The following is a 17,779-nucleotide window of genomic DNA, read 5'->3' on the forward strand; positions in this document are numbered from 1 at the left end:
TCTAACTACAGTAGTTAGCTAACAACACATATAATCTTATGACGCTGGTCTTTTCGATAATAAAGGTTCGGATACCTTGACGTCCATTAATGGGTATGTTTTGATACGTTAGTACTGGCTATTTAGCCCACAATCTATCGAACTAGCTAGCTAGCCTACTAACTAAAGGTAGGTAGGTAGCTACGTTAGCTAGCTAGCTAGGCGACTCAGCATAACACAGTAGGCCACCATGGCATTGTGCAACCAATCAGGGCACGGGTTCCAAAAAGCATCTTAATGTTAAATTCATCGTTTTAACCTTAGTATGAGCATCGTTAAATCGGTTGTTTCCCAAAACTATCGGTATTAACTTTGCACTTGAAAACGCTCGTAATCTAACGCCTGCCTCAGACCACTCGTAGAACAGCCAAGTGTGTCGTTAGATGCTTTTTTTGCCCTCCCGCGTCGCTTTATACACAGACGATCTTGTAGCTGTCATTTTATTATTCCCAGAGATCGTCGTCGAACGCAGTGGTGGCTAAATTTGTTTGACCGTTGTTTCAACTGCTAGCTAGCTAGTTACACAATGACGATTCAGTCTACCTACCGGTATAACAGACCAACATGAGACACTGATTTTGGCATTAAAGCCCTTTGTCTACTTCCCCAGAGTCAGATGAACTCATGTATACCATATTTATGTTTCTGCGTGCAGTATGAAGGTAGTTTCGTGAGCCAATTGCTAACTAGCGTTAGCGCAATGACTGGAAGTCTATGGTAACTGCTAGCATGCTAATAGATACCATATACTTCCAGTCATTAAGCTAACTAGCAAGCTTTCTTCTGTTCATTACAGATCCGCAGAAGGAGACTGGCCAGACTTGCAGGAGGACAAACATCCCAGCCCAGCACCCCCCTCAGCACACCCCTGACGTCCCCACAGAGAGAGACCCCCCCTTGGCCCCTTCCTGGGACCTCAGGGGCCACACCCCAGCCCCTACCACCAGCCGCCTCACATTCACTTGGGCTCAATGTCCAGAGTGTCACCCCCGCCACCTCTCCTATTGGCGCCTCTGGTATGAGCACATCTTAGACAGCACGTTTAAAGATTACAATTGACCAAAACATTCAGCAAAGCCTCAATCTTTTGTTTGCATTTCTATAGTGTGTTCTGTAGCTAGCTTTCACAAAATCTCCTACATTGGGAGCTAAACAAGTTTTGTCAGATTGCTAGCTGACTGTTGCCTGCTATAAAGGCATTGATGTAGGCTAAATAGCTACATAGTGAATGAAATGGACTCACTTCAATAAATAGCACTCAAAAGGCTCACATCAATAACATTTCTTTAACTGCCCTGCATGGATGCATTTCAGCCTCACCATTCATGCTGAGAATGACAACAACAAAAACACAGGTGGCCATAATTAGGCTAATAGGTCAAATTCACAGACATTACTGGCTAGTTAGAAGCACCAGTAGGCTAAAATACTCCGCCTCTTATCCGTGTTGTATTGAGTGAACATGCTTATGTACAAATGTGTACTTTCCACTCAGTCAGGTTTAAAAGAGCCAAAGTTAAGAAACTTTGGTAGGCAATCTGAATTTAAGTAGTTCCAGGACTCTTGCTTTGAGCAGATGCAAAGTAGGCCTAGTTGTAAGTTGGAGTAGGCTTGTTTGTTATTAAGTTGACCTTGAGTAGTTTGGAAAACCTGGTAGCCTAGAGCTAATAGCGACCAGCTGTGGAATCCCCATGAACAAACTTGGTCTCAAAGCAAAACAAAAAGTCTCCCGGACCTGCCATCGTGCCCTTTACCAGAAAAGTGCACAGTCACTGTGCCGTTCATGCACGAGCTTTGGCCTGAGTTCAGCTAAGGGCACATAGATGAGAGTGATAACATTCTCAGCCAGCGGTTCGTAGAGGTCAGCGTGAAAAGCAGTGTGGCATTCTATAGGCTATTCCCAGATTGTGGATTTATTCTTGAACATTTCATTCCTGCTGCCTCCGTTTGCAGTTAGATGGCCTATCCTATGATTTGGCTCTGAAGTCCATGGGAGATATAAACTGTGTCCGCATGTGGCATCGGTGTGAGAAATGCTGCTTTCACAAACACATACAGTACTCTAGAACCTACACTATTGAGTCATAGATATGGATCAATACTGTCTCTCCCCTATTGTTTGTAATGGTTAGACTACTCCGGCAAAGAAAGCTACCTTAATGACTGACTGACTGATTGCTTTACAATGGGATTTACAATATGTGTAATGATGTTGTTCTCAACTTCAAGTGTTTCACTTTCATTTGTATGTTTTTTTAAAAACATGATAGACCCAAATCCTTTGTTTAAGTAGCCAAAATGTGAAATAATTTGATATAGGCTATCGATATCAATAAACATAAACCAATTTCCATTAATTGTTAAACTGATTTCCACAAATTTGGTATTCTACCTTCAAACACAAGGGACATATCTTATCTCAACATGACCTTAGCTAGCAAATATAAATGCAATAGGGCTTAACATTTACATTTACATTTATGTCATTTAGCAGACGCTCTTATCCAGAGCGACTTACAGGAGCAATTAGGGTTAAGTGCCTTGCTTAAGGGCACATCGACAGATTTTTCACCTAGTCGGCTCGGGGATTAGAACCAGCGACCTTTCGGTTACTGGCACAACGCTCTTACCCACTAAGTTACCTGCCGCCCCTACCTTTGTGGAAAATGCTGTTAGTTTACAGATGTTCAGCCCAATTGAACACAACTAAGGTCGTGTTCAGGAGGGTGCAACGTACAGCACTGGCATCAGGCTTTAACAATAACACCATGTGTCCATGAACTGCTTTGATATATTTTCCGGTCAGGCAGAATACATTCATTTTCAATGGAGGCAGTCCGCACCATTGCGGTCCAGCTGCCACAATTTTCAACTTGTCACAGGGGCATGTCTGTTCTACACAATGTATTTCTATCCATCTAAATTATGCCCTGCTGAACAAGGCCCAGGTTTTCCACATTATGTGAGTGTTTCTGTAGTCCGGTGGTAATTCCTGCTCTTACTTTAGCCATTGGATATGGGCCTTAATCAGCTTTGTTCTTAGCTGTCGAGTAGACAGGCTTTCCGATTCACACACTCACACAGCTGTGTGTTCAAGTTCACCTCTGGTGGCCTAACTTGGCTAGCTGACAAAAAAATGCTTGTCGCCAATGGACATACTGTACATACGCAGAGAAAAGCCATGGGGGTCTAGTCAAATATACTGTATTCCTCTCACACTGAACTCTTTGGGTGTGTCCCAAATGGCACCCTACTTCCTATGTAGTGTACTACTTTTGACCAGGGCCATGGGTAGTACTATATAGGGAATATGGTGCAATTTGGGAAAGTATTTTTGTCTCTTTCTGTGTCCCTTGCTTATTTGTTTTCTTCCTTTCCTACCTGTCCCAGGGGTTGCGTACTGTAGTCAGAGCAGTGAGGGCGTGAGCTCCCTCTCCAGCTCTCCCTCCAACAGCCTGGAGACCCAGTCCCAGAGTCTTTCCCGATCCCAGAGCATGGACATCGACACAGCCTCCTGTGAAAAGAGGTGAGCAACTCGGACCGGTCGATTCAAAACCGACCCTTAGCCCAGTTCTGAGAGGTTTGGCTAGGAGGTGTAAGCGATATGGAGACTCAGAAGGTAAGTTGAATCTATTGCCATGATGTTTATCTACCCCAATCCTCTCAGATCTATAGGACAGGCGTGCCCAGAGTTTAGGGGTAAGAGGTCAAATTAGATGACCACACTGGAAATGCAGTGGTGAGAGAGTTTGTGAACACTTTATGATTTTCTTTATTTCTGCATACATTTGGCCTAAAATGTGATCAGATCTTCATCTAAGTCCTAATAATAGATAAAGTGAACCAGATTAAACAAATAACACAACCTTTTCATTTCGTTATTGAGCAAATTGATGTCAGAAAAAGTATGTGAACCTCTAGATTAATCATCTCAATTAAGTGTATTAAAGTAGTCAAAAATTTAGTATTTAGTCCTACCACTCAATGACTGCATCAAGTTTGTGACTCTACAAACTCTACAAAATGTTATTTTTGCCTCTGTAACCTCACTCATCATTATTCATGATCTATTTAAGCAATAAGGCACCTCAGGGGTTTGTGATATATGGCCAATATACCACGGCTAAGGGCTGTGTCCAGGCACTCCGCGTTGCGTCGTCTCTAAGAACAGCCCTAGCCGTGTAATATTGGCCATATACCACACCCCCTCTGGCATTATTGCTTAATTATCCATAATCATGGAAGCATCCACATGAATGTAGAAGTGTTCAGAAACATCTTCTATTCTTAATAACAATAAAAGTGACTCCAAACTGCAAATGCATCCAATGAGTTTGTAGAGTCACAAGCTCGATGTATTCATTTCGTGCTAGGAATATGGGACCAAATAAACTTTTGACTACTTTAATACACTTAATTGAGCTGATTAATCAAGTTGTTCACATACTTTTTCCAACAAATACATTACATTTAAGATACATTTGCTCAAAAAAGAAATGAAAAAGTACAATTAGTTTTTATTTGTTTAATCAGGTTCACTTTATGTATTGTTAGGATTTAGATGACGATCTGATCACATTTTAGGTCAACCTTATGTAGGAATGCAGAAAATCCTAAAGGGTTAAAAGTTTCTCTCACCACTAAGTCTTCTGACTATTTTGTGTGTTCCTCAATTATTTTATTTACATTTTCGTCATTTAGCAGACCCTCTTATCCAGAGCGACAGATGTAATCATTTTATTTATGTTGTCTTTTGAGGTGTTTTTAAAATGGTCAAATAAACTAAACAAAGTGGATAGGGGGAAGAGGCTAGGATGACAATCATCACATTTCAGCCCTGTTCAGTTGTTATGGCCCCGGGGTCAGTCTGATCTCGTGCTAAGTGTATGCCTTCACCTCCTATCAACTCCTTACCCAAAGCTTTAATGGATGTTACATGCATCCCTTCATTCCTACTCTAGTTAGAAAGTTTAAAGCTAGATACAATGTGTGCAATGGGTTGTACAAAGATATATGTGTGTTAAAGCTGAGATCCGCGATAGGCGAAACGGTGCCACTGGCCACCCCAGGCACATTTGTTTTTGTCTTGAGGAAATGAGCATCCAGCATTGTGTAAAAAAGAATCTGCTGTTCTATCGCATGTGCAATGATGTGCAATGGCGTCCGAGGGGAAAAAAACTCTTTGTTGTTGTAATATCGCAAATAAACGTGACAGTTTCAACGCTAAGGGTTGCAGCTTTAAGGTAAGAGGAATAACACAAAACATGAAATCACTTAAATGCAAAACAGAGGTTTAAGGATTTTAGCTGTTCTGAATTGACCTTGAATGCTAATTGCACATCTTAAGGACAAAACCGTGCCGACAAACAGTTAAAAGCAGTGGATGGCCACATAAGCAGCGTAAGTGTAAGCGATCAACTGCTGGGTATCAACGAATGGTGGCGATTCAACATGTAGAATCGTCCAGAAATGAACAGAAAATAACGTCCGGTGCTCTGGTCATAGGCAGTAGGACGGCCACCCTCTGATTTTAACTGTTCATCGCCACAGTGCGTTTTGTCCTTTTGAGTTAATAGAGTAGTTGATAGGCTGTTTGTGGGATCTGGTGGAGGGGATAAATTGGTTGACCCAATGTTGCTCCTCTCTCCCTCTCTGTCTCTGTGCGTGTGGCCCAGCAGCATGTCCCAGGTGGATGTGGACTCAGGGATAGAGAACATGGAGGTGGAGGACAGTGACCGCAGGGAGAAGAGGGACCTGGCAGAAAAGGTAGGCAGGGCTCCCATTCCACCCCTTACTTTTACTGTGTGCACTTGCTGTACTTTAATCAGTCACTCTTTGGCTGTGTCTGTAAAGGCACCATCTATTCCCATGCCTGAAGACTCAAACTGAATTATTCCGCTGCTCTATCGTTCTCTACATACTTCAGTCTGAATCTGCCATCATTGAAAGTAATTTGTGATGAAAAGAAAGTCATCTGATTGGATTGTGTCTAACCAATCAGAGTATCAAAGCCAATTCTGTACTTTGAATATGCCGCTTCATCCACGTGTGTTATGGCTCTGGCCCAACCCATCGGTTACTGGGTCAAATCAGACGGTCTGAATGTGTTCGCATTCTAGAGGGGTCGGGGATGGAGTCAAATCCAGACTCATTGCAGAGAAGAAATGTTTGTGGGCGTGGAGTGGCATTTGGCTGGAGCGATGAGTCTGGGTAGCCAGGCAATCTATTCCCTATATAGCGCGCTACTTTTGACCAGAGTTTTGAAGTAGTGCACTATACAGTATAGGGGATGGGGGGCTATTTCAGACACAATCTCTGTCATGAAAAGGGTCTGCCAAATGAATGGAAGTCAATGGAACTCTTTTTCTGTTGGAGACTTTGTACATCAATACTTTTCACCAAATGAGCAGTGGATTCATGTACTTCAGTGGTTTCATGGTGTACGTGAAAATAAATGACCTTTTGAAACTCCTGTCATTGTAGAAAAGGAAATAAATTGCTCACTTTCAAAGAAAAATATATCTTCATTTCGGTCATAATAAGTAGGTCATTTTGGATGGTCAGAGAGCCATTTTCAACTTTGATAATATAAAGACCTTGCTCCTGGTTGATAAAACAACTTTGGTTTTGAGTCGCCTACTTTTAGTTCTATTAAAAAGTCTCGCCATGATCTAATCCCTAAATTCAAAATAGTTAAAGGCCTGCTAATTCAGATGTTGCCTTGCAATTAATGAGTGGAAGGTCCTTCATGGATGATGCAGAATAGATCTCTTTACGATTGCACAATAGCGACGAGTAAAACATCAGCAGTTTTTTGGAATAAAATAACCTATAGCTGATGACTCTGGCATTGAAGATTCTTGATATCTGTATGCCCTGTTTTGCCTCAGTGATCAAGTTGTAGAATCCTTCACCACCCATCTCCACATGGCTGTAGAACTGAAATGCTCTGAACTGATACATTTGTCTATGCCAATGGTCTTCGAAAGCCCTCTGAAAACACCCGTCTGCTTACGTGGTACAGCCCGTGTTTTCTCTCTAACCCTCACCCGAAGACTTTGGTGTTATGGATTCTACCATCTAGCTAAAGGAGTCTTTTGAAAGGGGTGTTGTGGCTTGGCTAATTGTTACCAATAAAGGGCAGCTAGCAGCAGCAGTTATTATTAGCTCTTAGTTATTGTATAGCCATTGCAACAGAAAATCTATCAATTTCCATTAGAAAATGAATAGTAAAAAAAGTACCTAGTATGTGTATCCTACTGTTTTCTCTAGCTCATCTAAAATCAGAGGTGTAATTTGCAGACAGTGGTAAGGAGGCAATTCCAGCGTACATTTTTTTTCTCAACATTTGAGTCGAGGCTACTCTTTTGGGGTGGACATTGAATCCTGAAGTCTCTGCTTTTACCCAAGGAAATTTAAATTGAATTATTTTGCCGCCTATCGGTACACAACATGGCCACCTGGTAACCAGTCTCTTGAACGGCAATGACCGCTCTAGCTAGTAATTCGAACTATTGGTGTCTCTGTCCCAGGAATCCGCTGAAAACTCTGTCTCTGAAGAGCAGGCTCTGCAGCTCATCTGTAAGATCCTGCGCGTCTCCTGGATGGAGCAGGACAGAGACGTCATCTTTCTCCCCTCGCTTGCCGCCGAGTTCCACCAGAGCAGCCCCAAAGATGGTATGGCAAAGATGCATGATATTTGTAGCTATCTTCTTTTTGAATTGTATAGCTTTTTGCAAAAGAGTCATAGATTAGTGGTTTAGGATATCATCATCTGAATGCAATAGCAATGTAAAAAAAAATGTTTTATCCTCCAACCCAATGTTTCTGTTGAAATTTGAACAAAATATTTGTATTAAATGAAATACAAATTGGTTTGTAGTCAGTTTTTATCTGTCATGTATACCATTTTAGAATTAGTCACAAATTAAGTGTATGTTTATAGGATTTCTCTTTCTCCTCCCAGTCTTCTCTGACTTCAAAGACCTGATTGGCCAGATCCTGATGGAGGTGCTCCTGATGTCCACCCAGTCGCACGTCCACAACCCCTTCGCCAGCCTGACCGCCACGTCCCAGCCAATCGCTGCTGCCAAATCTCTTGACCACCACCTGACACTGGTCCAGCCCTCCAGCCAGGGCGGCAGTCCCATGGCCCCCTGTGCAGGCTCGTTTGGGGCCAGCTCTCTGTCAAGGCAAGTACCCCTCAGTGGCCCCACGACTAGCCCCCAGTCCTGGGTACATATAGTAGGGTTGTGTCCCAAATGGCACTCTCTTCAATATATAGTGCACTGCTTTTGACTAGGTCCCATAGGGCTCTGGTCAAAAGTAGTGCACTATATAGGGAATAGGCTGCTATTTGGAGCTCAGCCAAAAACTCCCATTAGCATAGATGGGTGTTTAAATTCAACTAGTGCTGTTTCATTCATTGTCTGATTAGGAATTGTACTGGACGTCCTATTTGAATCCATCCAAGAGAGTGTCCAATGGAATCCCTACATTGAAATTGACAGAAATGGAATTGTTCCCTTTTGTGTGATTTAGGCCTAGTCAATGGGAAGTGTTGTCTTTTTTAAACTGGTACTGTCATGGTATCGTTCTGTCTTTTTTATTCAGTTTTATATACCTAGTTATTTGACAGAGTTGATAAGATTGTAAAAGAGGAAGATGTAACTCATTTGTCAACCCATTTGTTTTGCGATGTTGTTCACAGCCTGTACGGGTGTAGTCCGCACTCACTGGCTTTGAATGCAGCCAGGATGACCTCTCCACCTCTCCCCACCCCCACCACCCCATCCCTGCATCCAATGGTAGCCCCAAGTCCCCCTACCATGGCCAACCCCCCTAGGCTCTCTCTCAACCCCCCCTCCGCCCCCCTGCCCATCTCCCAGCGCTACCGGCCCTACTCTGTCACCTCTCCCTGGGGGGTCTCCACCCCCCCTAGCCCCAGCCCCAGACTGGCTAGCCTCCCTGGGTTTTCCCGCGTCACTGAAGGTCTCCCAGTACCGCCCATCATTTTGGCCCAGGCCCCAGCCCCACCACTACCTACTAGCCCCCAGTCGGTTCCTCTCCCCTCCCCTAGTCCTCGCCCCCCCACCTCCATGCCCCTCCCTCTGGTGCCCCCCTCGCCCAGATCAGCCGCCCGACGAGCTGCCCTCGCCACCGGGATCCCATCTAGGTACCTCCTCAACCACGTGTGACAATGAGTGACTCGCAACAAGCTACTTTACTAAAACATTAACCCTGCCCCAGCCTTAGCTCCATGGCAAAATATGTAGAATCGCAGGAAATTAACTTTAAAACTGCAACATTTTCTCTCCGCTGCATGGCAAAATTAGTAGAATTGCAGGAAATTAGCTTTAAAACTGCAAAAATGTTGCTCAGCTCCATTGAAAAATGTGTAGAATTGCAAGAAATTCCCCTATACCGCTAAGATGGGGTCCTAAAAAATGTAGCTGTGCTGATGGGCTGACCACGCTCATTGACATGCCCTGCGTCACGCCCACCACCTAAGCCCCTTTTTATCCAGAAAAACCCCTGCACATTTGGCCTACATGATGGGCTACTTATGTAGGCCGATTTCTTGAATTATTATGGACATACTGTATATGGGTGGTTTCCCAGACACCGATTAAGCCTACTGTAGTCATGGACTAAAAATGATTTTCTATGGTTCTCCATTGAGCTGCATTTAGTCCAGGACTAGGCTTAATCTGTGTCTGGGAAACCATCCCGGAGTTTTGCACATAATTCCTAACCACAAACCAACTCTAATGCTCTGATGATTTGCACAATTTACAATCATCCTCATTTAAAATAAATAAATAATAATAAAAAATAAATATATATATATATATATGCTGAAGAAATGACACTTTGCTACAATGTAAAGTAGTGAGTGTACAGCTTGTATAACAGTGTACATTTGCTGTCCCCTCAAAATAACACCACACACAGCCATTAATGTCTAAACCGCTGGCAACAAAAGTGAGTACACCCCTAAGTGAAAATGTCCAAATTGGGCCCAATTAGCCATTTCCCCTCCCCGGTGTCATGTGACTCGTTAGTGTTACAAGGTCTCAGGTGTGAATGGGGAGCAGGTGTGTTAAATTTGGTGTCATCGCTCTCACACTCTCTCATACTGCTCACTGGAAGTTCAACATGGCACCTCATGGCAAAGAACTCTCTGAGGATCTGAAAAAAAGAATTGTTGCTTTACATAAAGATGGCCTGGGCTATAAGAAGATTGCCAAGACCCTGAAACTGAGCTGCAATACAGTGGCCAAGACCATACAGCGGTTTAACAGGACAGGTTCCACTCAGAACAGGCCTCGCCATGGTCGACCAAAGAAGTTGAGTGCACGTGCTCAGCGTCATATCCAGAGGTTGTCTTTGGGAAATAGACGTATGAGTGCTGCCAGCATTGCTGCAGAGGTTGAAGGGGTGGGAGGTCAGCCTGTCAGTGCTCAGACCATATGCCGCACACAGCATCAAATTGGTCTGCATGGCTGTCGTCCCAGAAGGAAGCCTCTTCTAAAGATGATGCACAAGAAAGCCCGCAAACAGTTTGCTGAAGACAAGCAGACTAAGGACATGGATTACTGGAACCATGTCCTGTGGTCTGATGAGACCAAGATAAACTTATTTGGTTCAGATGGTGTCAAGCGTGTGTGGCAGCAACCAGGTGAGGAGTACAAAGACAAGTGTGTCTTGCCTACAGTCAAGCATGGTGGTGGGAGTGTCATGGTCTGGGGCTGCGTGAGTGCTGCCGGCACTGGGGAGCTACAGTTCATTGAGGGAACCGTGAATGCCAACATGTACTGTGACATACTGAAGCAGAGCATGATCCCCTCCCTTTGGAGACTGGGCCGCAGGGCAGTATTCCAACATGATAACGACCTCAAACACACCTCCAAGCCGACCACTGCCTTGCTAAAGCTGAGGGTAAAGGTGATGGACTGGCCAAGCATGTCTCCAGACCTAAACCCTATTGAGCATCTGTGGGGCATCCTCAAACGGAAGGTGGAAGAGTGCAAGGTCTCTAACATCCACCAGCTCCGTGATGTCGTCATGGAGGAGTGGAAGAGGACTCCAGTGGCAACCTGTGAAGCTCTGGTGTACTCCATGCCCAAGAGGGTTAAGGCAGTGCTGGAAAATGATGGTGGCCACACAAAATATTGACACTTTGGGCCCAATTTGGACATTTTCACTTAGGGGTGTACTCACTTTTGTTGCCAGCGGTTTAGACATTAATGGCTGTGTGTGGTGTTATTTTGAGGGGACAGCAAATGTACACTTATACAAGCTGTACACTCAATACTTTACATTGTAGCAAAGTGTCATTTCTTCAGTGTTGTCACATGAAAAGGTATACTGAAATATTTACAAAAATGTGAGGGGTGTACTCACTTTTGTGAGATACTGTGTATATATATATATATATATATATATATATATATATATATATATATATATATATTATATATATATGTATGTGTGTGTGTGTGTATATGTAATGCTCAATGTTTGATCAGTTCAGACAATGGCCCAGTTCTGACACAACAAAGAAAAGCCTTGACTAGGAGCTGGAACAATTTCATTGAGAAATGTGGAGAAAGATCCTTCACTTTTGCTTGCCAATGCATTGCTTATCTTGCATGTTTTTTTGTGAATCACATAGCTGTGGTACTCTTTGACTAGGGTGTCTGTAGGAGCCTATGGGTCCTCATTGTATCTTCAGATAAAATGTATTAATGGACATGGGACAAGGTCAGCACTAGGAGAGTAGTCTGGTGTTTTATTCCACAGTGAATCACAACCAGGGTTCAGCTAAAGTCAGAGGGAAGGCGAGCTAGTCATATCACTTCCTTCCTACATCCTTTCCTCAGTGTTACCATCTTCCTTCCCTACCCCATCCTCTCCTATCTATGACCCGTGTGTCTTCCCATCCTCACACCCCATCCTCCTCCTCCTCCTTTATCCCTCTTCCTCTTTTCCTCCCTCTCTACGCCAGCCCCCTCTCCCTGCTGTTCTTCGCCCTCTCTGACATGTCTCAGGACAGCAGCGAAGAAGAGCGTGATGATGAGCAGGAGGATTTTACGCAGGTTCAGTTTGGGTCCAGGTATACACCACTGCACGGCGTGTGTTCAGTAGACTCACCGGCATGCTTCAGCAGTGTGTCGAGCATAGCCACTAACAGCAGAGACTGCATTCCAAATTGCCCCCTATTCCTTACATAGTGCACTAATTTTGACCATCAAAAGTAGTGTACTATATATGGAATAGGGTGCCATTTGGTACGCAGATAGAGTTTCACCATTGCGGCCCTGCTGCTGCAGGAACAGGCTGAGAAACATCGAGCCTGTAGACCAGGGGTGTCAAACTCAATTATTATTATTTTACTCAAACCACCCGCGGGCCGTATGTTTGACGCCCTTCTGTAGACTGCCAGCTTTACGACCTCAACTGTTGTAGTTGACGCTCAACCTCAGAAGTAGTCAATTTCAGTACAGATCGAGGCAGTGTGCTTATCTTTGTGGTACTGGTAAGATGGTCTGAATTGCAGTTCTGTAAATCGAAAATAAATATTTGCTTGCAAAAATATAGAGAATTCATTATGACTATGCTAGCACTGCAGTTAGTAGCATGATATCTGGTACTCAAGCACTAGGATCCTTGGAAATCACCAGCATGAGTTTGGCCCAGGATTGTAGTTTCCCAGTGAATTAGGCCTGTCATGTACTGTAGCTAAGATGTACAATTTCTCTGTCTAAATTTGTGATATGAGGAAAGGACCCAAAGTGAAGGAGTACGACCCTACCTTACACAGAAAGAGGCACAGGTCCTAATCCAGGCACTTGTCATCTCCCGTCTGGATTACTGCAACTCGCTGTTGGCTGGGCTCCCTGCCTGTGCCATTAAACCCCTACAACTTATCCAGAACGCTGCAGCCCGTCTGGTGTTCAACCTTCCCAAGTTCTCTCATGTCACCCCGCTCCTCCGCACACTCCACTGGCTCCCAGTTGAGGCTCGCATCTACTACAAGACCATGGTGCTTGCCTACGGAGCTTTGAGGGGAACGGCACCTCCTTACCTTCAGGCTCTGATCAGACCCTACACCCAAACGAGGGCACTACGTTCATCCACCTCTGGCCTGCTAGCCCCCCTACCTCTACAGAAGCACAGTTCCCGCTCAGCCCAGTCAAAGCTATTCGCTGCTCTGGCACCCCAATGGTGGAACAAGCTCCCCCACGATGCCAGGACAGCGGAGTCACTGACCACCTTCCGGAGACACTTGAAACCCTACCTCTTTAAGGAATACCTGGAATAGTATAAAAGTAATCCTTCTACCCTCCCATTTTAAAAAAAAATAAAAAAGTGGTTGTCCCACTGGCTATCATAAGTTGAATGCACCAATTTGTAAGTCGCTCTGGATAAGAGCGTCTGCTAAATTACATAAATGTAAATGTAAAAGGAGTTTAGACTGTCAAGACCAGGCAAATAACCCTTGGAAGTTTATGTTGAAGCCACTGTTTCACTTTTCTGCAAACCATGTTCAGGTAAAATCCAAAGACGACAACCAGTTTGATTGTGTCTTCAGATGGCGTCTGTTGCTGCAAATGCTGCTTGCTGCAGCCCGGATAAACGATCTGCTAGTTTGAAAGTGCAATTTCTCAACCAGTCTCGCAAGACATTCGGTTCCCCCATTCTGTGCACTGAAGTCTCCACTAAAAATCTTTGTCGGGCAGAAGACTTATCCACAACATTCCTGCGGACTGAGGCTTGTGGTGTGGTGTGAAGCTGCTCACAGGTTACCCACCAGTTTGTCTTTGAAAACAGACCACTAACAATGCATTAGCTTAGACCCCAGTGAACCCTTTGGTGGGGTCAGTGGTGATCTCTGGGGAATCCGTTACCTAGGTTGTGTTCATTAGGCATGAAATTGAAAAAATTTGACAAACTAACAGAGTGGGAGTGAGAGCTGGAGTTGTACAATAAGAAACAAACAATTTTGTTTTCCTTGGCAAGATGTTGCAAAACGTTTTTTGTTGTTGTCTGCCCTAATGAACATGTCCCCGCTTCAAACTGCTATTGAGTGAGATTATTGAAAGGATTTTGTAAAATCTGAGGGTGTTTAGTTAGTTAGATTTCAGACTGAAGAATTGTGGAGTCAAAATGCTGAAACGCTGCCTTGCGATACTCTCGCTAACGTTTGACATCGCTTATTTACCACATTTGTCCACAGGGCTTACTTCTTACGGTGCCCTGGTTGTCTCTCCTGTCGTCCTGTTACATTTTGACTTTCTCTCCCATTCTCTCTGTGTAGTCTGGGTGTGTCCGGAGGGGGAATGGCCTGGGAATCCTGCAGTGACCGGTTCACCATCGAAGCGTGCAAGGAGACGGAAATGCTCAACTACCTCATCGAGCGCTTTGACAGTGTGGGTATGGAGGAAAGGAAGGCGCCCAAGGTAAACTAGAAACGCCCCTAAGAAACATTGCTGCCCACCGGAGGTTTGATCCGTATCTACTCATTTGGAATCTTTGTCCTTCACAAGGGCACAAAAGTAATTAAGAAACACCATTGTAACACAGTGTCTCCAAACAATACTTACCTTTCAGCTATGCTTAGTGTTTTCTGGTTGTAACAGAAATGCCCTGGGAGGAGGCAAAGTTAAGTTTGCCCCTCGCAACACTTATTTTTTTGTGATCATTTTTTGTTATTTATAATAGACATAGACATAAACTTGAACAAAACACATGGACATAACCCCTCCTAACACTCATCTGGTAAAACCTTATTGAATTCAAAAAGCCCGACCACAATACCGCTCACAATAGTTAAGTTTCCATCCAATTGGTGACAGATAAATTAAACAGACATGAAAAGAACCCACCATGTCAAATGAACAAATGTATCTCACCATTTATAAAATTGTACCAAAACTTTCTATTTCCATCACAGCTGTCATAATTGTTTTGATACAATATGGCTTTACACGCACAAACTGTGGATGGGAACGTGGTTAATGAGAGAAAGCTCCACTCCTCTGTGAACAAATTATGATTTGGCCGCAGAATTTGGAGACTGGGCCACCTTGACATGAGCAGCCCTGGTGGTGTCACAACTAGGGTTGCAAAGCTACTGGTAATTTACCAAAGTTACCAGAATCTTCACAAATTTTGGTAATTTGTAATTTATACTTGAAAAACTTCAACAAAAAAAAAGATATATATATTCATATGTAGTATTCATTTTATATCTGTCCATATTGTCCATGACTTTCCAATAGACCATATGGCTCAAGAGAAAAATCCTAATTCATGGAAAAAAGCACCTGATCAACAATGGCATTATTTTTTATTACCTCTGCAACCTGTCCAAATATTGACTTTTTTCACAACTGCCACCAGCTTGACGCCAAAACATTGACAACAAATATATATTGACATAGTAAAATAAATAAGTTTAAAAAAAGAAATATTTCATGCTAAAACACTCATATTAAACACCAATGGTATTCACTAAGTTGATGGTTTATATTTATGATCTTATCATCTTATTTAATTATTTCATGTATTTTAAATGTGATAAGGCCACACAGAGGGCTGGAGATAATTGGACACCTGTGATAATCTGAAGTACCCAAAAGGGCCACTAGAGGTCTTGTGATAGATTACATAAAATCCTTGAACGATACCAAAATTCTGGTATTTTACTGGTAAACTTAGAACATTTCCAGTAATATACCCTCCCTTTGCAGCCCTAGTCACCACACTTAACTTGTTATTCTCCCTCTGTCTTCTCAGATTTGCAGCCACCCCAGTGTCAGCCAGCTCCTCAGCAACATACGCTCGCAGTGTATTTCCCACGCCGTTCTTGTCCTTCAGGGCGCCCTCACGCAGCCCAGGTCAGCCTGACACCTTCCTGTCACCTTCTGTGACCTCTCACAATACTGTTGTCATAATACAGTATTATTATATGTACATCAGTGTTTCCCCTACCATTGGATAATGTGTCTAGATCCCTCAAACTCAACTCTGGACCTTGAAGCCAGTTCCACTACTTTATTTCATTGTTCCCCTCTAATCAGGGACTGATTTTAGACCTGAGACACCAGGTGTGCAATTAATTATCAGGTAGAACAGAAAACCAGCAGGCACCAGACCTCGTAGGGTCAGAGTTCAGTACCCCTGGTCTAGATGTTTAGCTCTGTTGCCCCATGCCTACATTTTTGTATTTATTGATATTTCAATTCATAACAATTAAGTGCAATTAGATTTTAATTACCCAAATATCCACCCATGGACACATGAAAGAAAGCAGCAATGAACTTGACAATTGTGATGTCAGAAAGCCTGGATGTTGCTTTCACCGTGGTTTAAACTAGGGGAAAGACTGGTGTACATGTTTTGTTCTTTTGTCTGCTTTCTCGGCACCCCTAGCAGGAGCTACTAATCTAGCACCATAGCAACCCTATCACCATAGCAACTCATCTATTTCTCCTCAAGTTCACATGTCCACATTATTTTGCTATATCATTCACACCTTTGCTACCGACACTCTAGCGTCTGGTACACCATTAGTGTGTTCGGAAAGTATTCAGACCTCTTCCCTTTTTCCACATTTTGTTACGTTACAGCCTTATTCTAAAATAATATTTTATTTTCATCAATCTACACACAATACCCTATAATGACAGTGAAAACAGGTTGTAAGACATTTTTGCAAAAAAAAATAATAATGTTTTATATATATATTTTTTTTTAAACAAAGTATTTAAATAAGTATTCAGACCCTTTGCTATGAGACTCGAAATTGAGCTCCGGTGTATCCTGTTTCCATTGATCATCCTTGAAGTGTTTCTACAACTTCATTGGAGTCCACCTGTTGTAAATTCAATTGATAGGACATGATTTGTAAAGGCACACACCTGTCTTTATCAGGTCCCACAGTTGACAGTGCATGTCAGAGCAAAAACCAAGCCATGAGGTCGAAGGAATTGTCCGTAGAGCTCCGAGACAGGATTGTGTCGAGGCACAGATCTAGGGAAGGGTACCAAAACATTTCTGCAGCATTGAAGGTCCCCACGAACACAGTGGCCTCCATCATTCTTAAATGGAAGAAGTTTGGAATCACCAAGACTCTTCCTAGAGCTGGCCGTCCGGCCAAACTGAGCAATCGGAGGAGAAGGGCCTTGGTCAGGGAGGTGACTAAGAACCCGATGGTCACTCTGACAGAGCTCCAGAGTTCGTCTGTGGAGATGGGAGAACCTTCCAGAAGGACAACCATCTCTAAAGCACTCCACTAAATAGGCCTTTATGGTAGTGGCCAGACGGAAGGCACTCCTCAGTAAAAGGCACATGACAGCCCGCTTGGAGTTTGCCAAAAGGCACCTAAAGGACTCTCAGACCATGAGAAACAAGATTCTCTGGTCTGATGAAACCAAGACTGAACTATTTGGCCTGAATGCCAAGCATCATGCCTGGAGGAAACCTGGCACCATCCCTACGGTGAAGCATGGTGATGGTAGCATCATGCTGTGGGGATGTTTTTCAGTGGCAGGGACTGGGAGACTAGTCAGGATCAAGGGAAAGATTAACAGAGCAAAGTACAGAGAGATCCTTTATGAAAACTTGCTCCAGAGCACTCAGGACCTCAGACTGGGGCGAAGGTTCACCTTCCAACAGGACAGCGACCCTAAGCACACAGCCAAGACAACGCAGGAGTGGCTTCGGGACAAGT

General features: G+C 43.6%; 1 protein-coding gene across 5 annotated transcripts in view; it reads left to right on the top strand.

Annotated features, from left to right (window-relative positions):
- Positions 1–17,779, top strand: part of ube4b (ubiquitination factor E4B, UFD2 homolog (S. cerevisiae)) — a 52,447-nt gene that overhangs the window by 484 nt on the left and 34,184 nt on the right. The window contains exons 2-10 of one of the 5 annotated variants that reach the window (XM_045207117.1): positions 836–1,055; positions 3,430–3,565; positions 5,715–5,805; positions 7,572–7,716; positions 8,006–8,231; positions 8,750–9,214; positions 12,050–12,157; positions 14,363–14,504; positions 15,844–15,944. In XM_045207117.1, the coding sequence (XP_045063052.1) occupies positions 836–1,055; positions 3,430–3,565; positions 5,715–5,805; positions 7,572–7,716; positions 8,006–8,231; positions 8,750–9,214; positions 12,050–12,157; positions 14,363–14,504; positions 15,844–15,944 (1,634 nt within the window). The remainder of the gene's footprint in view (positions 1–835; positions 1,056–3,429; positions 3,566–5,714; positions 5,806–7,571; positions 7,717–8,005; positions 8,232–8,749; positions 9,215–12,049; positions 12,158–14,362; positions 14,505–15,843; positions 15,945–17,779) is intronic. The other 4 variants (XM_045207118.1, XM_041846330.2, XM_045207119.1 and 1 more) reach the window with 4 other exon arrangements.

This window comes from Coregonus clupeaformis, chromosome 24 (assembly GCF_020615455.1).
Source record: "Coregonus clupeaformis isolate EN_2021a chromosome 24, ASM2061545v1, whole genome shotgun sequence".
NCBI classification, from domain to species: domain Eukaryota; kingdom Metazoa; phylum Chordata; class Actinopteri; order Salmoniformes; family Salmonidae; genus Coregonus; species Coregonus clupeaformis.